General features: G+C 33.9%; 2 protein-coding genes and 1 long non-coding RNA gene across 3 annotated transcripts in view; 2 read left to right on the top strand and 1 right to left on the bottom strand.

Annotated features, from left to right (window-relative positions):
- The window catches only part of LOC127704971 (SET and MYND domain-containing protein 4-like), a 36,707-nt gene extending 33,816 nt beyond the window's left edge, over positions 1-2,891 (bottom strand). The window contains exons 1-3 of the mRNA XM_052209212.1: positions 2,720-2,891; positions 1,242-1,386; positions 495-584 (exon numbers count right to left, since the gene is read on the bottom strand). Coding sequence (XP_052065172.1) covers positions 495-584; positions 1,242-1,386; positions 2,720-2,856 — 372 coding nt within the window. The 5' untranslated portion in view covers positions 2,857-2,891. The remainder of the gene's footprint in view (positions 1-494; positions 585-1,241; positions 1,387-2,719) is intronic.
- A 39-nt stretch (positions 2,892-2,930) lies between these two features.
- LOC127704977 (histone acetyltransferase type B catalytic subunit-like) lies at positions 2,931-10,580 on the top strand. Its single transcript, XM_052209222.1, has 2 exons — positions 2,931-3,115; positions 9,344-10,580. Exons 1-2 carry the CDS (start codon positions 2,959-2,961, stop codon positions 10,420-10,422), a joined length of 1,236 nt encoding a protein of 411 aa, XP_052065182.1. The 5' UTR covers positions 2,931-2,958; the 3' UTR covers positions 10,423-10,580.
- A 3,149-nt stretch (positions 10,581-13,729) lies between these two features.
- LOC127704988 (uncharacterized) lies at positions 13,730-16,058 on the top strand. Its single transcript, XR_007983599.1, has 2 exons — positions 13,730-14,510; positions 15,072-16,058. It is a non-coding gene; the product is annotated as an uncharacterized LOC127704988 (long non-coding RNA).
- The last annotated feature ends 3,270 nt before the right edge of the window (positions 16,059-19,328 follow it).

Genomic DNA, 19,328 nt, shown 5'->3' with positions numbered 1-19,328 from the left:
GAATTTATACAATTTCATACAATTAAAGAATCTTTTTTTTGCTTACAGGAGATTAACACTGTCTACCTTACCTAAGCATCCAATATTTTGCTTTTATTACTTTAAACATCTGATGTTTGGATCACAACACATTTCAGAAGATCACAAGAAATACAAACTAATTTATGAATCAAATAAGTTTGGGTTTCACCAGAGGTTATAACCTGTGCATAAATTCATTTCCGAGGAAATAATTACCGGTACACAGGATCATACAAAAATTGTACAATTTTTTTTTACATCCATTTAAAATTAATTGATCTGCACTGTTTTTCAAACTCATAACAAGACATTGCTGAAATAAACCTTTGATATAGATTTCATAAAAATCTGACAAGAATTGTACTCATGAGAGAGATTGCAAGACTGAATGGTAGCCCTGTATTTCTATGTCCACTTCTCCGTGTTGTGCTGGGGATAATAATACAGAATAAATAAAGGTTTATATAAATTACCTGATACAATTCTAAGTGGAAGCAGGCAGCTGAATGATTTCCATAAGCTAGACCAAGATCTCTGTTTTTATCTGGTGCTTCCATTACACTCTAGAATAGTTAAAACAATTTACTTCTATTATCTATTCCAACATTTGTACTTAATCATATATGTTATTACCATTTCAAATTTTACTAAACTTATGATTTAAATAATATCTACTTGCATATCAATTATTATATAGAATATAAAATATTTATACTTGTTTCAAAAAGCTACGAAAAATGCTCATATATTTATTATGTAACAGGTCAGAGAAGTAGGTCATTTTGCCTAAGTTTTGAAATTTTTAACCGATAAAATAAATGAAGAAATGAAAAATACATATTAATTATCCTAACCTTAACATATATCTCTAGATGTTTAATTTATTTTTGATAACTTTTGTTGGTGAGTTTGAGTCTGACTCTCACTAATTTTACCTCTACATATCATTTTGTATAATTCTTAATGACAACATGAATGTCAGAGAAAAAAGAAAAGTGAAAACATTTACCTTTTAGAATTTTGAGTGAACCCATTTCATAAAGCCATCAATTTTAACAAATTATTTTGTTTTGATATTTAATTATGATTCAAATACATTGTAGTTTCTCTATTCTCGGCTGCATATTGCAAAAGCATGATAACAAAGTTAGAATTAAATATATGTATGCACATAGATACATCATGTGCATACATGACATAGCTTTAATTTTATAATGTACCTGTGTATAAAATTCCAATGCATCTTTATATTTCTTCTCTTGAAACAATTTATTTCCATAGTTTCTGTGCTGTATTGATTTTTCGGGAGATTTTAAATGCAGTTTTCCACACGATTCCATATAAAACTGAAGCCAAGATACATCTCTGGAAAACAAATTTTATCTGATAAACATTACCGTTAGTACTGTTATTAACCATATGAATATGTCCTTTTTGTTTTTGGCCTTACCAATAGTGGTACTGTGATCAACTTCAAAATCAATTTGAATGTGTTGCCTGTCTGCCTAATGCTTACTTATCCTGAATAACCTTCTCATATTTTTACCATTTCTGTTCAGGCTGTACATTAACCTATATACTGAAATCATGTCTTGCCTGCTTTATTGATTATTGTAACTAAATGACCTGACACTCTTTAAGATAAAACACTTACTGTATGTACATGTTTCCAAAAAAATTTAAAATTTAAAAACTTGGCTCTGGCTTGTACTGGTAACAATCTGTAAAATTGATTAATCTTAACACTGGCGGGGGGGGGGGGGGGGGGGGGGGGGGGGGGGGGGGGGGGGGCTGTGAATTGTCTTTGAGTCTTTGAGTTTTCCCTGTTGTCAGTTTGGATCTTCTTTAGCATATGACATGTATGATGAAGGTTTTCTGTGTCAGCATTGGAGTGTCAAATGGTGAACTTTAAGCCATTTTCCTTTGCCAGGCTTTTCTTAAAAAATATTTTTTTTTCAGTATCAAAACCTTCCAATCAAGGTTTTGGCAACATTCCACTTTTCTATCAATGCCGGCATTTACTTTTAACTATCCTTAGTGTGTGGCATTAACAGAAGCCATATCAAGCAATTAATATCCTGTCACACGTTGATTATTCATTTAAGCTATAATCACTTGTTAATTAGCCTCAGAGTCAAAGCATACCAGTATTGTGTAATATCATTTATATTTTTTATATGTGCCGGAAATCGACATTTATAAGTTAGATATACTTGGGTGTTTACTACCGTCAAATGATTTGGAATATATTATATGCATAAGACATGTACAATGTGGCTGAATGAATGATTTCATATAAAAAAAGAGCAAGCTTTAGTAATGAGATTATAACCAATAGTCGGTTGGTTGTTGTCAACCAATAGTAATAGATAATTGTTTGGTAATTTTAACCGATTATCCAACACTTTAGTTATAGTCAAATTAACCAGAGGTTAATCATGTTAATATTTACAAAACATTAAACTATATATTACAATATCTCACATGTTGACATGTGGACAAATTTACCAACTGCGGATATACCATAACACCTCCCATCGATGACTGCTATATATAAATGAGAATTGACCTTAGCTTTGATCATTGACCCATGACAAATGGGTCAAGGTCTTAACCCTGTCAGGTATAATAATTTTTTTTTTTTTTTTACATTTAAATAGGTACTTTACTACAGTAAAGGTTTGCATTGACATATTACCCAATGTAACCCATCTTGTGCATAAATACTATTTTATCGATTTCGTCTTTTAAACTTTTTAAATGATCGATGAAATCTATAGAGCTTGTTTTCCAAATACTTTCTGTAGCAGCTTGCCAATTTCCAATTGTCGCCATTTTCCCGCAAAAATCGGAATATCTTGGGATTTTTTACTTTCTGTTCATTCCCGCTAAAAATGGAATATCTCGGGGTTTTACATTAAAAGCTACGTAACCAATATGGCGGGTATGACAATGAACTCGCTATTAAAAAACCGATTAGAATCATTTAGATGCTGCGCAAATGATGTAATCCACTTTAAACTTGTGAGACAGAAATCGGATTTGGAAGATGATTCAACTACATTTCATCCAGAGATGACCCATCAGCTGTTCGGTGTGTAAAAACATATTTCCTTTCAAAAATACTCAGGTCCTTGTATCTGTAAGACTGTATCGAGATAAATTCTGCCAATGAAGGCACCCTCCAATGGAGTTGAATATATATAGCCTCACCGGACACAATTACGAACGATTTTTGAACTGTGATTAATATTTTTTTATGTAGACTACTTTTCTGGAATTGTTTATTCCATAGGCATAGAATTTAAGATGTATGGAGGCTTTCCATTTTGCATCATATCCCACATAATTTTCTATTCACGTTAGGATACTTTAGTAAGATTTGCTTGACCTGGTTTTATGGGTCAAGTGAGCCAAATATGGATGCAATTCCGAACAGCACTATATTAATATATCTTGCAGAAGAAAACAATGACAACAGTCTAGATTGATAAAACCAAGGAATTATATGTTTAAAAGGAATGGAAACGTGGCCGACTTCAAAGAAAATTGTATGATGCATCTCTGACTTGGGTGGTGTGTTAATTACATCCCGTCGCTCTAACTGGCTCATTACTTATCTGGCAGTAGTTATCGAACTTGGTCATTTAATCATGAAATGAAACAAGAAATTGTCTATTTAGATATACAATTCCTTAAATGAAATAAACAAAAAATACAACCTTAAACAAAGTTACTTCTGAAAAACATTTTTTTCTTGTACCTCCTCTTGATATTTCACGATGGTATGCAACAATTAAGATCAATTAATAGTTGAAATCTGACATTATACGAGTTTTTAAAAAGATTTAAGGTAATGCAAAAAGTTAAAAAATAACTTTTCAATTTTGGAATATGACTGGTATAGAAAAGTATAAAGGAAGAAGTACGTGAACAGATGTAGTATTTTGTCTAGATAAAAGAACTTAGATAATAGGTGTTATAATAAATACCGGTACGGGATATCAAATTTGCAGGTATAATCTAGCATGTATTATTGAACAGCTAATTTTTGTCGTATATATATTTAAGCAGGAACAGTGTACATTTTTGTACTAACTATAGGCTGTCCCTGATTTAAGGTGTCAAAAAGAAATCACGCGAGCTCACCTGTTAATAAATGCTAAATTATGCCATGGTGCAATAATTTTTTTAATTAGAAACAGTTAAAACTTTCCGACATTCGCATATTATTTATTTTAACACCGAAGGAATATTTTGCGACCTCTAGACTACTGCTCTTCTAGCAAAAAAAGGAAGGAACTGTTTTGCTTTTAAGCTTGTGGTAATTTGCTGTAAAGCTTAATAATGGCAAACTACAATACCAAACAACGATTAAGTATAAAAATAGTATTTGACAAAAGATAAATTTATTAAAATCGTGTATAAAACGGCACAATCAATCTCAATCGGAAGTCTTATATACATTTCTTGCCTGTAATTTCCGACTTCGTCGGTGTGGAACTTGACTGAACAAAATGGCGTCAATGTGAACTATAAACATGGGATTTTGAAAAATCATAGCAAATTCGTTTTTATCACCATTTTCATAAAACCAACACTATGTGATAGAAAAAAGATTAAGCTTTTAAGTTGTATGTCAATGTCACATCTATTTCAAGTAGTTATTTAACCCTTACCAAAATACGAAGTGTCGATGTATTTATTGACGCACTACTTCAAATTTTCAACATGTTTCGAAATAAAATCATTTACATTGTACCAATTACATTTAGCGTTCGTAATTTAGACCAATCTGTAGGAAAATATTCCTTCTTTAAAAGATATCTCATTTTCTCACTTTGTTCTTTCTACTTTCCAATATTTAAAAGAAATTGTAGTATACTCCCTGATTGATAGACATATTTTGACAGAATAATGAAATTCAAAACTGAAATTTCGAAAAATCGTAGAAAATTCAGAAATTTTACTAGAAACTTAAAAAATGGGCTAAATGATAGAATAAGGTTTCAGCTTCATAATGATATCAACTGTTTTGTTTTGCACTTCGTAGTTGTCGAGCTTTTAGAAAAAAAATCAAAACACAGTATTTTTTGTTTTGTAATCCGGATGAAACTCGCTCAAGTTTCAAGACCAAGGTCTATTTTAATGAGAATTTACATAATACAATATTACAAACGTATGTTTGATGAGGCATTAAAATGATACCTAAGGCCTTGCCTTTTTCATGGATTAAAAGTTTATTCTTGATTTTGTGTTTCTCTCTCCTTTATATCTTCTGAAGCAAGATGACCCCGTGAATTAAAAGACCGATCTATATGACAGGAAATGGACCTCCGTCATGATTCTTTATGATTCTTTATATTATTCATCATACTTCCGACTGAGACAGACATGGATTATAGCTTTGCGGGTATCCCGATTGATCTCGAGCCGCGTTTCCATTCCTTTTAAATATACAATTCCTTGATAAAACATACTCTAATCTAATCTCAAACACATTTCCAGAGGAAAATAAGATGTGCAAGCTTGTATTTTACTTCAAATACTTCAGCAGTGGTTGCAGACGAAATGTCTCGTATGTGTAAAGGAAAGATTTCGGAATTGTTTTGTTTTTATGTAAGTTCCTCCTTTTAAGGAGCACTAAATTCAAGTTTCTCCATTTCGTTGGTGAACCTATCATTCATCTATGATTTTTTTTATATAGGTCAACATTTCATTCTGAGTTCTCTGGACTTTTCAATAAAGTTACCGTATTTTCTTTTGACAATAAATAAAGTCACAAGAGTCGAAAAAAACGTCAATTATTTGGGTTATTTGGGCAAGATAAAAGACATCACACATATGAACAGAATCAGGAGATATTTTTCCTTCTATATATTAACAAAAGAAGGCAATATGCACTTACCTTAATGATTTTTTTAATATAATTTCCAGGCGAGAGTGTCGTCCATTTAATATTTTCAGAATGATTTTGTCATCGTCATCAACATTCACCAAGTGCACATGAATTGTATTATCATGAAAACAAGGGAACTTAAATAGGGTTTTTATACATAGAAACATTTATTAATTATCATAATTGAATATGATTTCAGAGGGCAAACATTTGAAATCGTTCGTAATTGTGTCCAGTCGTAATTGCGTCCGGTGGGGCTAATATCCTTCACCACACAATATAATAATACGCAATGAATGTCTAATCCAATTATGAATACTTAGTAATATATCAATAAAAATGACTTCTGTACCGCCACCGTTATGTACAATTAATATATGATTTTACAATAAAAAGAAGATTTATCTTTAATTTTAATCTGTATGCATCCATATAAAATAATGTCTGTAAAAATATCCCAAAATTCCTTTATTGGTGTTAAATAAAGGTATTTATCCTGTAAATTTATCGGCCAACTGCGGATCAAATATAAGGTACACAAATAAATTTTTGCATTATTTGTATTTGTACTAATAAAGTTTCCTGTTAGTGTTACTCATTCATTTTTGGGGTCCTCTTCGTGGTCCGCATAATATTTAAAACTATGCCGATTTCTTTGAAAAATTGAAAATCTATTTGGATTGAATCAACTACAAGAGTTTATTGCAGGATGAAAACAAGATATGTACATAAGTAGGCTGAGGTTGCTCAGACGTCCAACAGCTGTTTTGCCAGACAAGCTGGGGTCTGGCAAAACAGCGGTTGCCATTGGACGTAAGAGCAACCTTGGACTAGTACATAAGGACTTGCAAAAATTATTGTTTGTTTCCCTTAACCCTGCTGGTTCTGTTTTTACCATCCGGGGTCAATTCTTTTTTTTCTTTTTGTTATTGAAAAAAAAGGGTTGCTTCTGTTTCTATTGACAATTTTCAATGATGCATTTTGAAATTGTCTGATAATCTTAAAAACATATCAACACTGCTCAATTATCATTCTTTAGTTGACTGCCTTGGTGTATAACCAAGGCCAGTACTATGCTCGTTCCTGACCTGGTTACTCATCTTGCTAGGTTGGGGGAACTAGCTGGTATCTTTCATATGAATACATGTTAACGTAACACAGATTCAAGTTCTATATATAATTGTTTATTAATTCAGCATACAGTATAATTTATCAATCACAATAATCACATAAGTTCATGAGACGTAGTATAATAACATGTCTAATATCAATCCAATAACTGTCTAAATCAAAGTCTAAAACACAACTGTCCCTAACTACATGGTCAACTAATATATATTGTTTTTCATTATTCAATTTACATAACATTGATACTCAATATATTTACTTTACATAATAACGCTAGTTTATCTATTTTCCCAAATATTAAGTCTTTGTGACATAACCTAAATTATCTTAAAAAGTAAAAAATCCCTTTTGTATATATAACACTTCTCTAATCCTTAATTCTCTATTGTCATTTAACCCTCAGGGGATTACATAATAATTTGCTTTACACTTATCAAAAATTGTGAAGATTTATATTAATTATTTATCAAGTAAATTATTTCTTAAGCTAGTGCTTAATATCTTTACTAATACTGAATTATAAGAATTATTTGAATTCCACATTTTAACATTCTTGCATCTAAAATATACTGGTTATACCTCATGGTAGCGTGTTCGCCTCAAGTGCAGGAGGTTGTGGATTTGTTGAACCCTGACCGGCTCAAACCAAAGGCTTTAAAATTGGTATTTGCTGCTTCTCCACTAAGCACGCGACAATTAGGAGCAAGAGCAGACTGGTTGGCTCGGAGTCAGAATAATGTGTCCTTGTAATGTGACATGTCTTCCTGCCGACTGCTACCTTGTGAACTAGCACTGTCAAAATCCGGCTAAGTGTGTCGGTCTATTACAAAATAGGGTTAATATTCATATTACATTAACGTGTTCTCGTCCTGAATATGGGGGCCTCGGTGGCCGAGTGGTCTAAGTAGTTACTACAGTAATCACTAGCCAGTCAACACTGAGGTTGTGAGTTCGAACCCCGCTCGTGCAGGTGTTATCGACTCCAATCTTAATTGACTAGGATTGTCAGTTTTCCTATCGAAGGTCAGTGGTTTTCTCCGGTCACTCTGGCTTCCTCCACCAATAAAAACTGGCCGCCACGAAATAGCCCAAAAGCTGTGCTTAAAAGTGGCGTTAAAACACCAAAAATCAAATCAAATCAAATCTTCCTGAATATGCATATAAATTTGCTGCTGGACGTTTAGCAGCCATCCATCATCATCATCATCATTCTTTAGTTTCACATAGTTTATACCACAATATAGAATGTAAAATAAGAATTTACTGTCTGGTTAACAACAACATTCTCTATAGAACGAAACTGATTTTTCACTAAAAAATAAAATAAAATAAAAAGTTTTTCCTGCCTGCTGGGCCTTAATAATTTTCATATATTAGGGGAAACCAATATTCCTTTTTCCATGGCCTAAAATAAATTTGTCAGATATATAAAATGTATTTCTACTCTCTAAGAAACAGGAAAAAAGCTCAGCTAGCCCCTTTTCGTCCTGTTGAAACTTTTATAAATTTGCCAATTTTTATACTGTGACACTAAGTGTGCAAACACAGTGTTATGTTGCCAATTTATTATCCTGTGACACCGTGTGTGCAGACACAGTGTTATATTGCCAATCTATTATAAAAGATAGATTTCCAGTTCAATAATAAAAATTTAGAAAAACAATGTTTTATTTTCAACAGATGAAGCTGAAATTTCAACAAGTTATGATAAGACAAGAGACTGTCTTGCTCATGAAATATTTGTTGACAAAAAATAATCGCTACATTTGTATATTATGTTAAGTTGTTAAGCACCTTTTTCCTTATTCAGGTCACTGCAGGTAAGCAAATGTTGCTCCATATAAATATAAGATGTGGTATGATTGCCAACGAGACAACTCTCCACAAAAGACCAAATGACACAGAAATTAACAACTATAGGTCACTGTATGGCCTTCAACAATGAGTAAAACCCATACCGCATAGCTATAAAAGGCCCTGAAATGACAAATGTAAAACAATTCAAACGAGAAAACTAACAGCCTGATATATGTACAAAATAATGAACAAAAAACAAATATGATATACAGCAACAAACAACAACCACTGAATTACAGGCTCCTGACTTGGGACAGGTGCATACAGAATGTAGCGGGGTTAAACTAATTTGAAGGCACGCAAACCCTCCCCCTAACCTGGGACAGTAGTGTAACAGTACAACATGAGAACAAACTATAAAATAGACCTTTATCTATTTCACCTGATTCAAGATATTTTGTTATGAAATTTTTTATAAGAGTAATTTTGTAATTACAGGTGAGCAAGAATCAATATTTGGTTACAAAGATCTTATTGTGGAGATGTTTTACAGTGCATCCAGACTGACAACCTATGTCAATATGCAGTATTTTGAGAAAATTTCACCAAACTTGTTTGATGGTATAGAGCCAGATAACGTGATGGAAACTGTAGCCAAAGAAATACCTCCAGGGTTTGTTACAAATAAAGATGAATTCACAAGGTTATTACCAAAAGATGCTTCTTTCAAACCATATGGAGAGATGCTACATTCATATAAAGTCTCAAAGGGAAATGATTTGAGAAATTTTGAGATCTACCACACAGATATTGAGACTCCAGGTTTCAGAGAGTATCATGAACGATTACAGACATTTATACTCTTCTTCATTGATGGGGCATCAGTCATTGATGTAGATGATAGTAGATGGCACTTCTATCTGTTGTTTGAAAAATACAAAGTAAATGAGAATCCCATGCATGCTATAGCTGGCTACATGACAGTTTACAATTACTATGCATATCCAGAGAAAAAGCGACCTCGTGTCAGTCAGGTACTGATTCTGCCGCCATTTCAGAAACAGGGCCATGGTGCTGAGCTACTGCAGACATTTTACAATACATGTTACTCAAGATCTGAAATTAAGGATATAACTGTTGAGGATCCATCTGAGAATTTTCAGCGAGTTAGAGATTATGTTGATGCAAGAAACTGTATGGATTTAGCCAGTTTTCAGTCAGATAAATTGCAACTGGGTTTTTCTGATAACATGGTACAAGATGCGAAAAACAAATTGAAATTATCTAAACGACAGACAAGAAGAATCTATGAGATACTGCGTTTAAAAGCAACAAATGTCAACGACAAGGAGCAGTACAGAAGTTATAGGTTAGATGTGAAGAAAAGATTAAATGCTCCATTTCAGAAAAATGGACGTGATAATAAGAAACTAGAACAAGTTTTACAACCCAATGAACTGTCAGCTACCATGAACTCATGGCCTTTAGAACAGAGACATGCTTATTTAGAAAAAGCTTATGAAGAATTTGAAGAACAGTACAAACTAGTCATTGACCGACTTGAAAAATACCACTGATTACATTCCATATCCGAAGGGAAAAAAACATGTTCAAATGAAAACCCAGAATTGATTTGACTTAAAATTGATTTCCAGTGCTAGATTGTGTATGATAATTTATGTTCTGACTAACTTGTACTAAATTTTGCCTTGTCAGTAAAATACTTTTGTTTCAATCACAGTACCTTATTTTCTATTATATGAATTGTCAATGTAGTCCTGGTAAACTGTCCCTCACAGTGTTATATATAGTAAATCTAGTGATTCTGTCTTGTTTTTAATGCTTTTCATTTTGGATGAAAGTTTTAGTCTCAGTCTTGGGAGCAAATTTTGTGCAACACTGATGGGCAATGTGAGCTATTGCTATTACTTGGCATCTAAAAAAAATCTTCTCTGAAACCACCAGATGTGTCTTGACCAAACTTGGCTACAATCGTCCTAAGTTTGTCTACTTTTTATACGACCGCAAAATTTTTTTTGTGGTATATTGGTATGACGTTGGCGTCGTCGTTGTCCGAAGACACATTAGTTTTCACACTCTAACTTTAGTTTAAGTGAATGGATCTCAATGAAATTTTACCATAAGGTTCAATACCACAAAAGGAAGGTGGGGATTGATTTTGGGGGTTATGGTACCAACAGTTAAGGAATTAGGGGCCAAAAATAAGCATGTTTGTAACTTCCAGACATAACTTGTGTGTAAGTGTATGGATCTCTCTGACATTGTACCACAAGGTTCCATATCACAAAGGGAATGCTGGGATTGATTTTGGGGGTAATTGCCTCCAAATTTTAGGAATTAGGGGCAAAAAACAAGCATTTTTCTAGTTTCATGACAATAACTTGTGTGTTAGTGTATGGATCTCTCTGACATTGTATCACAAGGTTCCATATCACAAAGAGAATGCTGGGATTGATTTTGGGGGTAATTGCCTCCAAATTTTAGGAATTAGGGGCCAAAAAGGGGCAAAATACAAGCAATTTTCTAGTTTCATGACAATAACTTGTGTGTAAGAGTATGGATCTTTATGAAATTGTACTATAAGGTTCCATATCACAAAGGGAAAGCTGGAATTGAGTTTGGGGGTAATTGACCAAAATGCTTAGGAAAAAGGGGCCAAAAATAAGCATTTTTCTAGTTTCCAGACAATAACTTGTGTTCAACTGTATGGATCTCTCTGAAATTGTACTGCAAGGTACCATATCACAAAGGGAAGGCTGGGATTGATTTTGGGGGTAATTCCCTCAATATTTTAGGAATTAGGGGCCATAAAAGGGCATAAAAACCAGCTTTTTTCTAGTTTCAGGACAATAACTTGTGTGTAAGTGTATGGATCTTTATGAAATTGTACTGCAAGGTTCCATATCACAAAGGGAAAACTGGGTTTGAGTTGGGGGGTAATTGCCCTAAACGTTTAGGAATTTGGGGCCAAAAAGGGGCCAAAAAACAAGCATTTTTCTAGTTTTCAGACAATAACTTGTGTTCAAGTGTATGGGTCTCTCTGAAATTGTTCTGTAAGGTACAATACCACAAAGGGAAGGCTGGGATTGAGTTTGGGGGTGATGAATCATAAGGGGGTTCAAAAAATTTTGGGGGGGGGATTTTTTTTCCTTTTTTTTTCTTTAGAATTTTCCATTTTAAATTGGTTATTTCTGATTTATATATAAAAGCAAATAATAATGATATGGTTTGAATAGGTAAATTAAAAAAATTTAAGTTCTTAGACCACTTTCATTCTGTGTCAGAAACCTATTCTGTGTCAAATATTTAATTACAATCCAAATTCAGTGCTGTATCAAGCTTGAATGTTGTGTCCATACTTGCCCCAACTGTTCAGGGTTCGACCTCTGCGGTCGTATCAAGCTGCGCCCCAGCGGAGCATTTTATTAAAATGTGTGTCCATTATACCAGCCATGCATAAAGCATGGCAAACATTGCTAAAAATAGAACAGGGGTAAAATGCAAGAACCCCATAATTGCATAAATCTTGAAAACCATTATGTATAGAGAAAATCTGTTCAGGTTGTTAACAAGATCTACTTAACATTTATTTAGACCAGAACATTTGTCTCACGAAAGCCAGACATAGCAATCCTAGATTCTGTAGGCGGCATGAACATTTAGGTTCAGCTTGTGGTTAAAGTTTTTGTCGAGCCTTGACGGAGTCAAAAAGCGAGACATAGGTATGCTGTTTCCGGCGGCGACAGCGGCGGCGTCAACAAAGTATTAGTTTGTGATTGGGTCTAGTTTAAGGTGAAACACTAGTGATTGGTCAATGATCTTTGGCATGCAGTTGTATTAGCACTGGCACATCTCATTTCCATGGAGATTATTTGGCCCTGCCCCCTCAGTCATGGTCTATTGACTTTGAAACTTTTGCTGAGTGTAGATGTATTAGTTTGTGATTAGGTCAGTTTATGGGGAACCACTAGTGGTAAGTCAATGATATTTGGCATGCAGTTGTATAAGCATTGGCATATCTCATTTCCATGGAGATTATTTGGCTCCGCCTCCTCAGTCCTGGTCTATTGATTTTAAAACTTGCTTAGTTTACATGTATTAGTTTGTGATTAGGTCAGTTCAAGGGTAACTATTAGTGGTAGGCCAATGTTTATTGGTATGCAATTGTATAAGCATTAGCACATCTCGTTTCCATGGAGATTATATAGCCCCACCCCCTCATCATGGTTCATTGACTTTGAAAGTTTTACATAGTTTACAAGTAAATGTTTGTGTTTAGGTTTGTTGAAAGGGAGCGACTTATGATAAGTCTATGGTATTTGGTATGCAGTTGTATTAGCATAAGCACATCTCATTTCCATGGAGATTGTTTTGCCATGTACCTTCAGTCATGGTTCATTGACTGAATATTTGCATAACTTACATGTTAAAGTATTGCTATTTTAGTTTCAACATTTGCATTATCAAAAGTACAAAAAGACAAGACATATCTCTGTGTTAACAGTTTATTTAAACATTAATTACTTTGTCAAACCTTCCTGGAATTTTAGGAAATTTGGACAGAAGCTTAGTTATGACCAAAAGACAGTAAGTAACCCGAGCAAAATTTTGAAAATATTTATTTTCATTTTTCCGTATTAAACTGATAAATGGACTTAGTTTTTTTTCACATTTAACAATAAGATACAGTCTGGGGTTAAAGTTTGTTACACATCAATTTCTTTGTCAAACCTTCATAGAACATAGAATTTTATGAAACTTTGGCAGAAGCTTGTTTATGATTAAGAGATAATGTCTGAAGCAAACTTTTGAAAATATATTTTTTTCATGTTCAGTATTTTTCTGATAAATGGACTTAGTTTTTTTAAAGGCAGTGCTTTAATGCCTTTCTAGCTGCCGGGTTAATCCTTCCTTCCGCGATATCCAACTTATCTACGTGGGGGGTCATTAGACTCCAAGTAGATCCGGAAATGTTGAATTCGCTCCTCTTCTTATTGCGATATAAAATGTTTTTTGTTTCATTTCATTTACATTGGGAAATAGAGAAACGATCATTGTGTTTTGTTAGTTTTAAAAACTTTTGATATATTAGTATTTTGCATTATAAGCAGTCAACCGATTGACAAACTAGAATTATTTGAATTCCGTGTGGAAAGAGCTCGGGTTAATTTCGAGTGTTATCTGCAATCTAGATGTTTATAAATCATTTCAGTCGTTGATATAATAATTAAAGGTCGACTGAACATGAATTATATTATACAATTTAAAGCGCATTTCTGTTTATGCACGTGAACCCGTCTAACGTTATTTTCGCAGTTATATAAAGTAGCAAATTATCGTTCCTGAATAGGTGGCGCCGTGGTAGCGGATCCTGTTCCTCTTCTTCCGGTTTCTGCACTGTGCAACTATTTCAGTTATATTTTTAATTAACGATGCCAAGTACTTGTTGTTGTGTACCTGGATGTCATTTAAGAGGAGGACATGCATTTCCAAATGACTTAAAAAGAAGGAAAAGTTGGATCAACGCCATGGCCCATACGCAGATTGGACGAGAACACGATGATATCGTGGAGTCCATCTCAATCAGCTGTTGTTTGCAAGGCACGTTTTACTGAAAAAGACTACGTGCAGGAAACTATTCATGGTAAAACTCTATTTTCTTTGTGAAATATATAGTTATATATGTAATCGCCATGCGAATAAACCAAAGTCTGTTTACAACCGCAATTATCGTTTTAGAATAAAAGGGGGTGGGTAATTCAAGACGTCATAATTTTTTGGATTACGATTCAATGTGATCTGTTTGAGATTTTTTGGTGATTGCTACAATTATAATGATTTCTTACAAGAGGTATATCATACTGAGAATTATTTTAGCAGTAATTATGCTAATGTAGTAATGACAGGAATGCATAAGCTATGCCTCATAGACTTTCTTGAAAAATATCAATGACAATGTTAACAGGAACAAAACAATGACATGCTCTCATCTATATTATAGTTATTTAGGTACAAACAATGTACGATTGTTGCATATGTTTGTCCTTTGGATTTACATAACATACATTGAATCAGGCAAACATAGTTTTATCCAGATTGTAATGAATAAATCTAGTTAATATTTCGCCAGGTAGTACAAAGTATACATTGCTAATGGAAGTTCATTTAATTATAAAAAAAACTAATGTTTTATAACCTTTTTCAGGGCGCAAACCCACCATACAGAGACTTAAGTCTACTGCAATTCCCAGCCTATTTTCCTGGACCAAGCAAGAGACTGAATCGTCCGCAAAAAGAAAAATCAGGGCAGTTTCCTGTGAAAACAAAAGAACTAAACTTGATGAATATTGTAGTAGAAATCTAGAGGAAAGTTTTGATTGTAAAGTTGGTTTTCCTGAAGAAGTCATTCATACTGCAGAAAGGATTTATGACTGTCCACCACCAACTGCTGAGCTAATGTTGAGCTTCACAGATGGAATTACGCAAACACCATCAATGCCTATGTTTTTAACAGAGAATTTTGAAATGAAGACACGTGACACAGCCATGCATTTTTATACCAGTTTAGAGTTGTATACTAAATTTTTATTTGTTTTGACCACACTTGGTCCAGCAGCACATTGTTTGAGATACATATATTTTCAAATTGATAGGGTATCAGTTGAAAATCAGTTTTTTTATGACTTTGATGAAATTGAGGCATCATACAACCAACTTTGAACTGTCTAGATTCTAGATTGAATCTAGTGTTAAGAATATTGTGTATACATGGATTGTTTTTATGTCTAAACAGTGGTGTGAGGCTAACACTTGGCCATCTAGTGGTTTAGTCAGGTATTTTTCACCATCCAACTTCAAATTAAAGTTTCCTACGACTTGGATTATTATTGACAGCACAGAATATCCCGTGATAAAACCTAAAGCTCCTAGAGCTCAGGCAACCTTTTCATCAAATAAAAACAGAAACACTGTAAATTCTTGAATGTTCGACACCTGGTGGTTTAGTCAACTATGTCTCTATGTCACATAGAGCGAATTATTGGACTTGGCAAAACATACAAAATTCTAATAAATCCTATGAATGGAACTGAAACAAAACTTTCATCTGAAATAACATTTAGTTGTTTTATGTTGTGTAATTTTAGAACTTGTATTGTGCCAAAGGATGTATAAATAAAAGTGACGCAATGAATTTTGTTCTGATATATATATATTTACAATTACATGCACATGTAAATTGTAATGCATATAAAAATAAGGAGATGTGGTATGATATTCAGTGAGTTTATCAAACTAAAGTGCATAAGAAATGGGTTTAAGCAGTTACAGGTGTTACTGTCACCGTACAATCTCCAACAATGAGAAAAACTCATACCCTGTAAAAAATTTCAGAGATCTTACAACTAAGTTTTGTTGTCTCACCTTGACTTTGGTGAATTTTTTATATCTGTTGATGTAAATATAAAAAAGAAGATGTGGTATGATTGCCAATGAGACAACTCTCCACACATGCACAAGAGACCAAATGACACAGAAATTAACAGCTATAGGTCACAGTACGGCCTTCAACAATGAGCAAAGCCCATACCGCACAGTCAGCTATAAAAGGCCCAGAAACGACAATGTAAAACAATTCAAACAAGAAAACTAACGGCCTATTTTATGTAAAAAAATGAACAAATATAACAAATATGCAACACATAAACAAACGACAACCACTGAATTACACTTTTATAGGCTCCTGACTTGGGACAGGCACATACATGTACATACAGAATGTGGCTGGCTTAAACATGTTAGCGGGATCCCAACCCTCCCCCTAACCTGGGACAGTGGTGTAACAGTACAATATTAGAAAGAACTATAAAAATCAGTTGAAAGAGGCTAAACTCATCAGATGGATAAATACAAATACAAGTGGACGTGGTCAGGTAGTTGTACATCCAAACAACAAAAAGACACTTAAGTACAAATCTGAGAGTACTCGCAGTTACTGACAGCTAGTTCAAAGCCACTAACAACTGATAAAAAATCTTGCATCTAAGACTAAATTATCAATCCGTAAGCTCCCTTTAGAATTTTAAAAATTTTAGATTTTACATTTCTGAGTTATGGGGTTTTATTCATTAAAAAAGGGGGGATTTTCCAGTTTTTGGACAACTCAAAAATGCTTTAAGCAGTTCACATGAAACTTTGGTGAATTATTTATAGCTATTGATGTAATCTCCCTATTGATTTTCATAAATTTCAAATATGACATTGAGAAGAAATTGAACTTTATTTGTTTAAAGTCTGGCAACAGATTTATTAAGTATTGCACAACAGCACAGTGTATTGCACAACAGCAAGAAATCTTTAATTGAATATAAATTCAATTCATATAACCGATTTCAAGTTCATTGACTACATTTATTCAGAAACTATAATATGTCAAATATTTAATTACAATCCAAATTCAGACCTGTATCAAGCTTGAATATTGTGTCCATTTTTGCCCCAGCTGTTCAGGGTAGTACCTCTGCGGGTGTATCCAGCTGCGCTCAGCGAATCAGTTTATTTCTTAATTAAGAACTCCTTTTTATACGACCGCAAAAAAAGTTTTGTGGTCGTATATTGGTATGACGTTGGCGTCGTCGTCGTCCGGCGTCGTCGTCCGAAGACACATTAGTTTTCGCACTCTAACTTTAGTTTAAGTGAATGGATCTCAATGAAATTTTAAAATAAGGTTCAATACCACAAAAGGAAAGTGGGGAAGGATTTTGGGGGTTATGGTACCAACAGTTAAGGAATTGGGGGGGCCAAAAATAAGCATTTTTGTAACTTCCAGACATAACTTGTGTGTAAGTGTATGGATCTCTCTGACATTGTACCACAAGGTTCCATATCACAAAGGGAATGCTGGGATTGATTTTTGGGGGTAATTGCCTCCAAATTTTAGGAATTAGGGGCCAAAAAGGGGCAAAAAACAAGCATTTTTCTAGTTTCATGACAATAACTTGTGTGCAAGTCTATGGATCTCTCTGACATTGTATCACAAGATTCCATATCGATACAAGATTCCATATCACAAAGGGAATGCTGATATTGAATTTGGGGGTAATTGCCTCCAAATTTTAGGAATTAGGGGCAAAAAAGGGGCAAAAAACAAGCATTTTTCTAGTTTCATGGCAATAACTTGTGTGTAAGTGTATGGATCTTTATGAAATTGTACTACAAGGTTCCATATCACAAAGGGAAAGCTGGAATTGAGTTTGGGGGTAATTGCCCAAAAAGTTTAGGAATTAGGGGCCAAAAATAAGCATTTTTCTAGTTTCCAGACAATAACTTGTGTTCAAGTGTATGGATCTCTCTGAAATTGTACTGCAAGGTACCATACCACAAAGGGAATGCTGGGATTGATTTTGGGGGTAATTGCCTCCAAATCTTAGGAATTAGGGGCAAAAAACAAGCATTTTTCTAGTTTCATGGCAATAACTTGTGTGTAAGTGTATGGATCTTTATGAAATTGTACTACAAGGTTCCATATCACAAAGGGAAAGCTGGGTTTGAGTTTGGGGGTAATTGCCCTAAACGTTAAGGAATTTGGGACCAAAAAGGGGCCAAAAAACAAGCATTTTTCTAGTTTCCAGACAATAACATGTGTTCAAGTGTATGGATCTCTCTTAAATTGTCCTGCAAGGTACCATACCACAAAGGGAAGGCTGGGATTGAGTTTTGGGGATGAATCATTAGGGGGTTCAAAAAATTTGGGGGGGGGATTCTTCAGTGATCTCCCCTGGCCGTTTTAGCGTCGCGGTCCCGAGATGCTATAATTTTTTACCGTGACGCTATAATTATTTTGAGGACGCTTTGCTTTTCTTGTCTGCTCTATACATTGCCGCAATATCGATGTCCTAAATTTCGAACTTTCATTGAATTGCCGCTTGTGATCATAAAAATTATATCACCTTTAATTGTAATCCCTTCAAATCGGACATAAGAGGCAATTAAGATTGATTAAATAGGTGTTAATTGCCCTTTGGGTGATAACTGTTTGGATACGAATACCCCAAGCTGACACTTATGACATGACTGATAACACGTGGCCCAATTGCAAAATTTTGACATCGAGAAAATCATAAACAATTCAAAATCTACGTTTGAATCAAGGCAAATTCGTCTCCTAAGAGAAGAAAAAAAAACAAAACAAAAAAAGGAGCGAACTTAACAGGCTGGTCGTTTGTTATTTCAAACTAACAACTTGTAAAGAAGTGTTTTCTTTCCATTCCGGTACTCGAGAGCGTACACAAAACATTTCGATTCTGGGCAAAATAAGTTCTATACTTCATTAGAACGTGATGAAAATTGCCTTTAGGTAATGTTTCATCTATTTATTACAGTAAAATCGTGATATATTCATCCAATTCGCTTCTCAAACATTGTTTATTTTCGTAAATTTTTCTTCGACCGCCATTGATATATT

This window comes from Mytilus californianus, unplaced genomic scaffold (assembly GCF_021869535.1).
Source record: "Mytilus californianus isolate M0D057914Y unplaced genomic scaffold, xbMytCali1.0.p SCAF_6, whole genome shotgun sequence".
Classification (NCBI taxonomy): Eukaryota; Metazoa; Mollusca; class Bivalvia; order Mytilida; family Mytilidae; genus Mytilus; species Mytilus californianus.
Note: the sequence above shows the minus strand (reverse complement) of the source record. Positions and strands in the feature narration are given on the sequence as shown.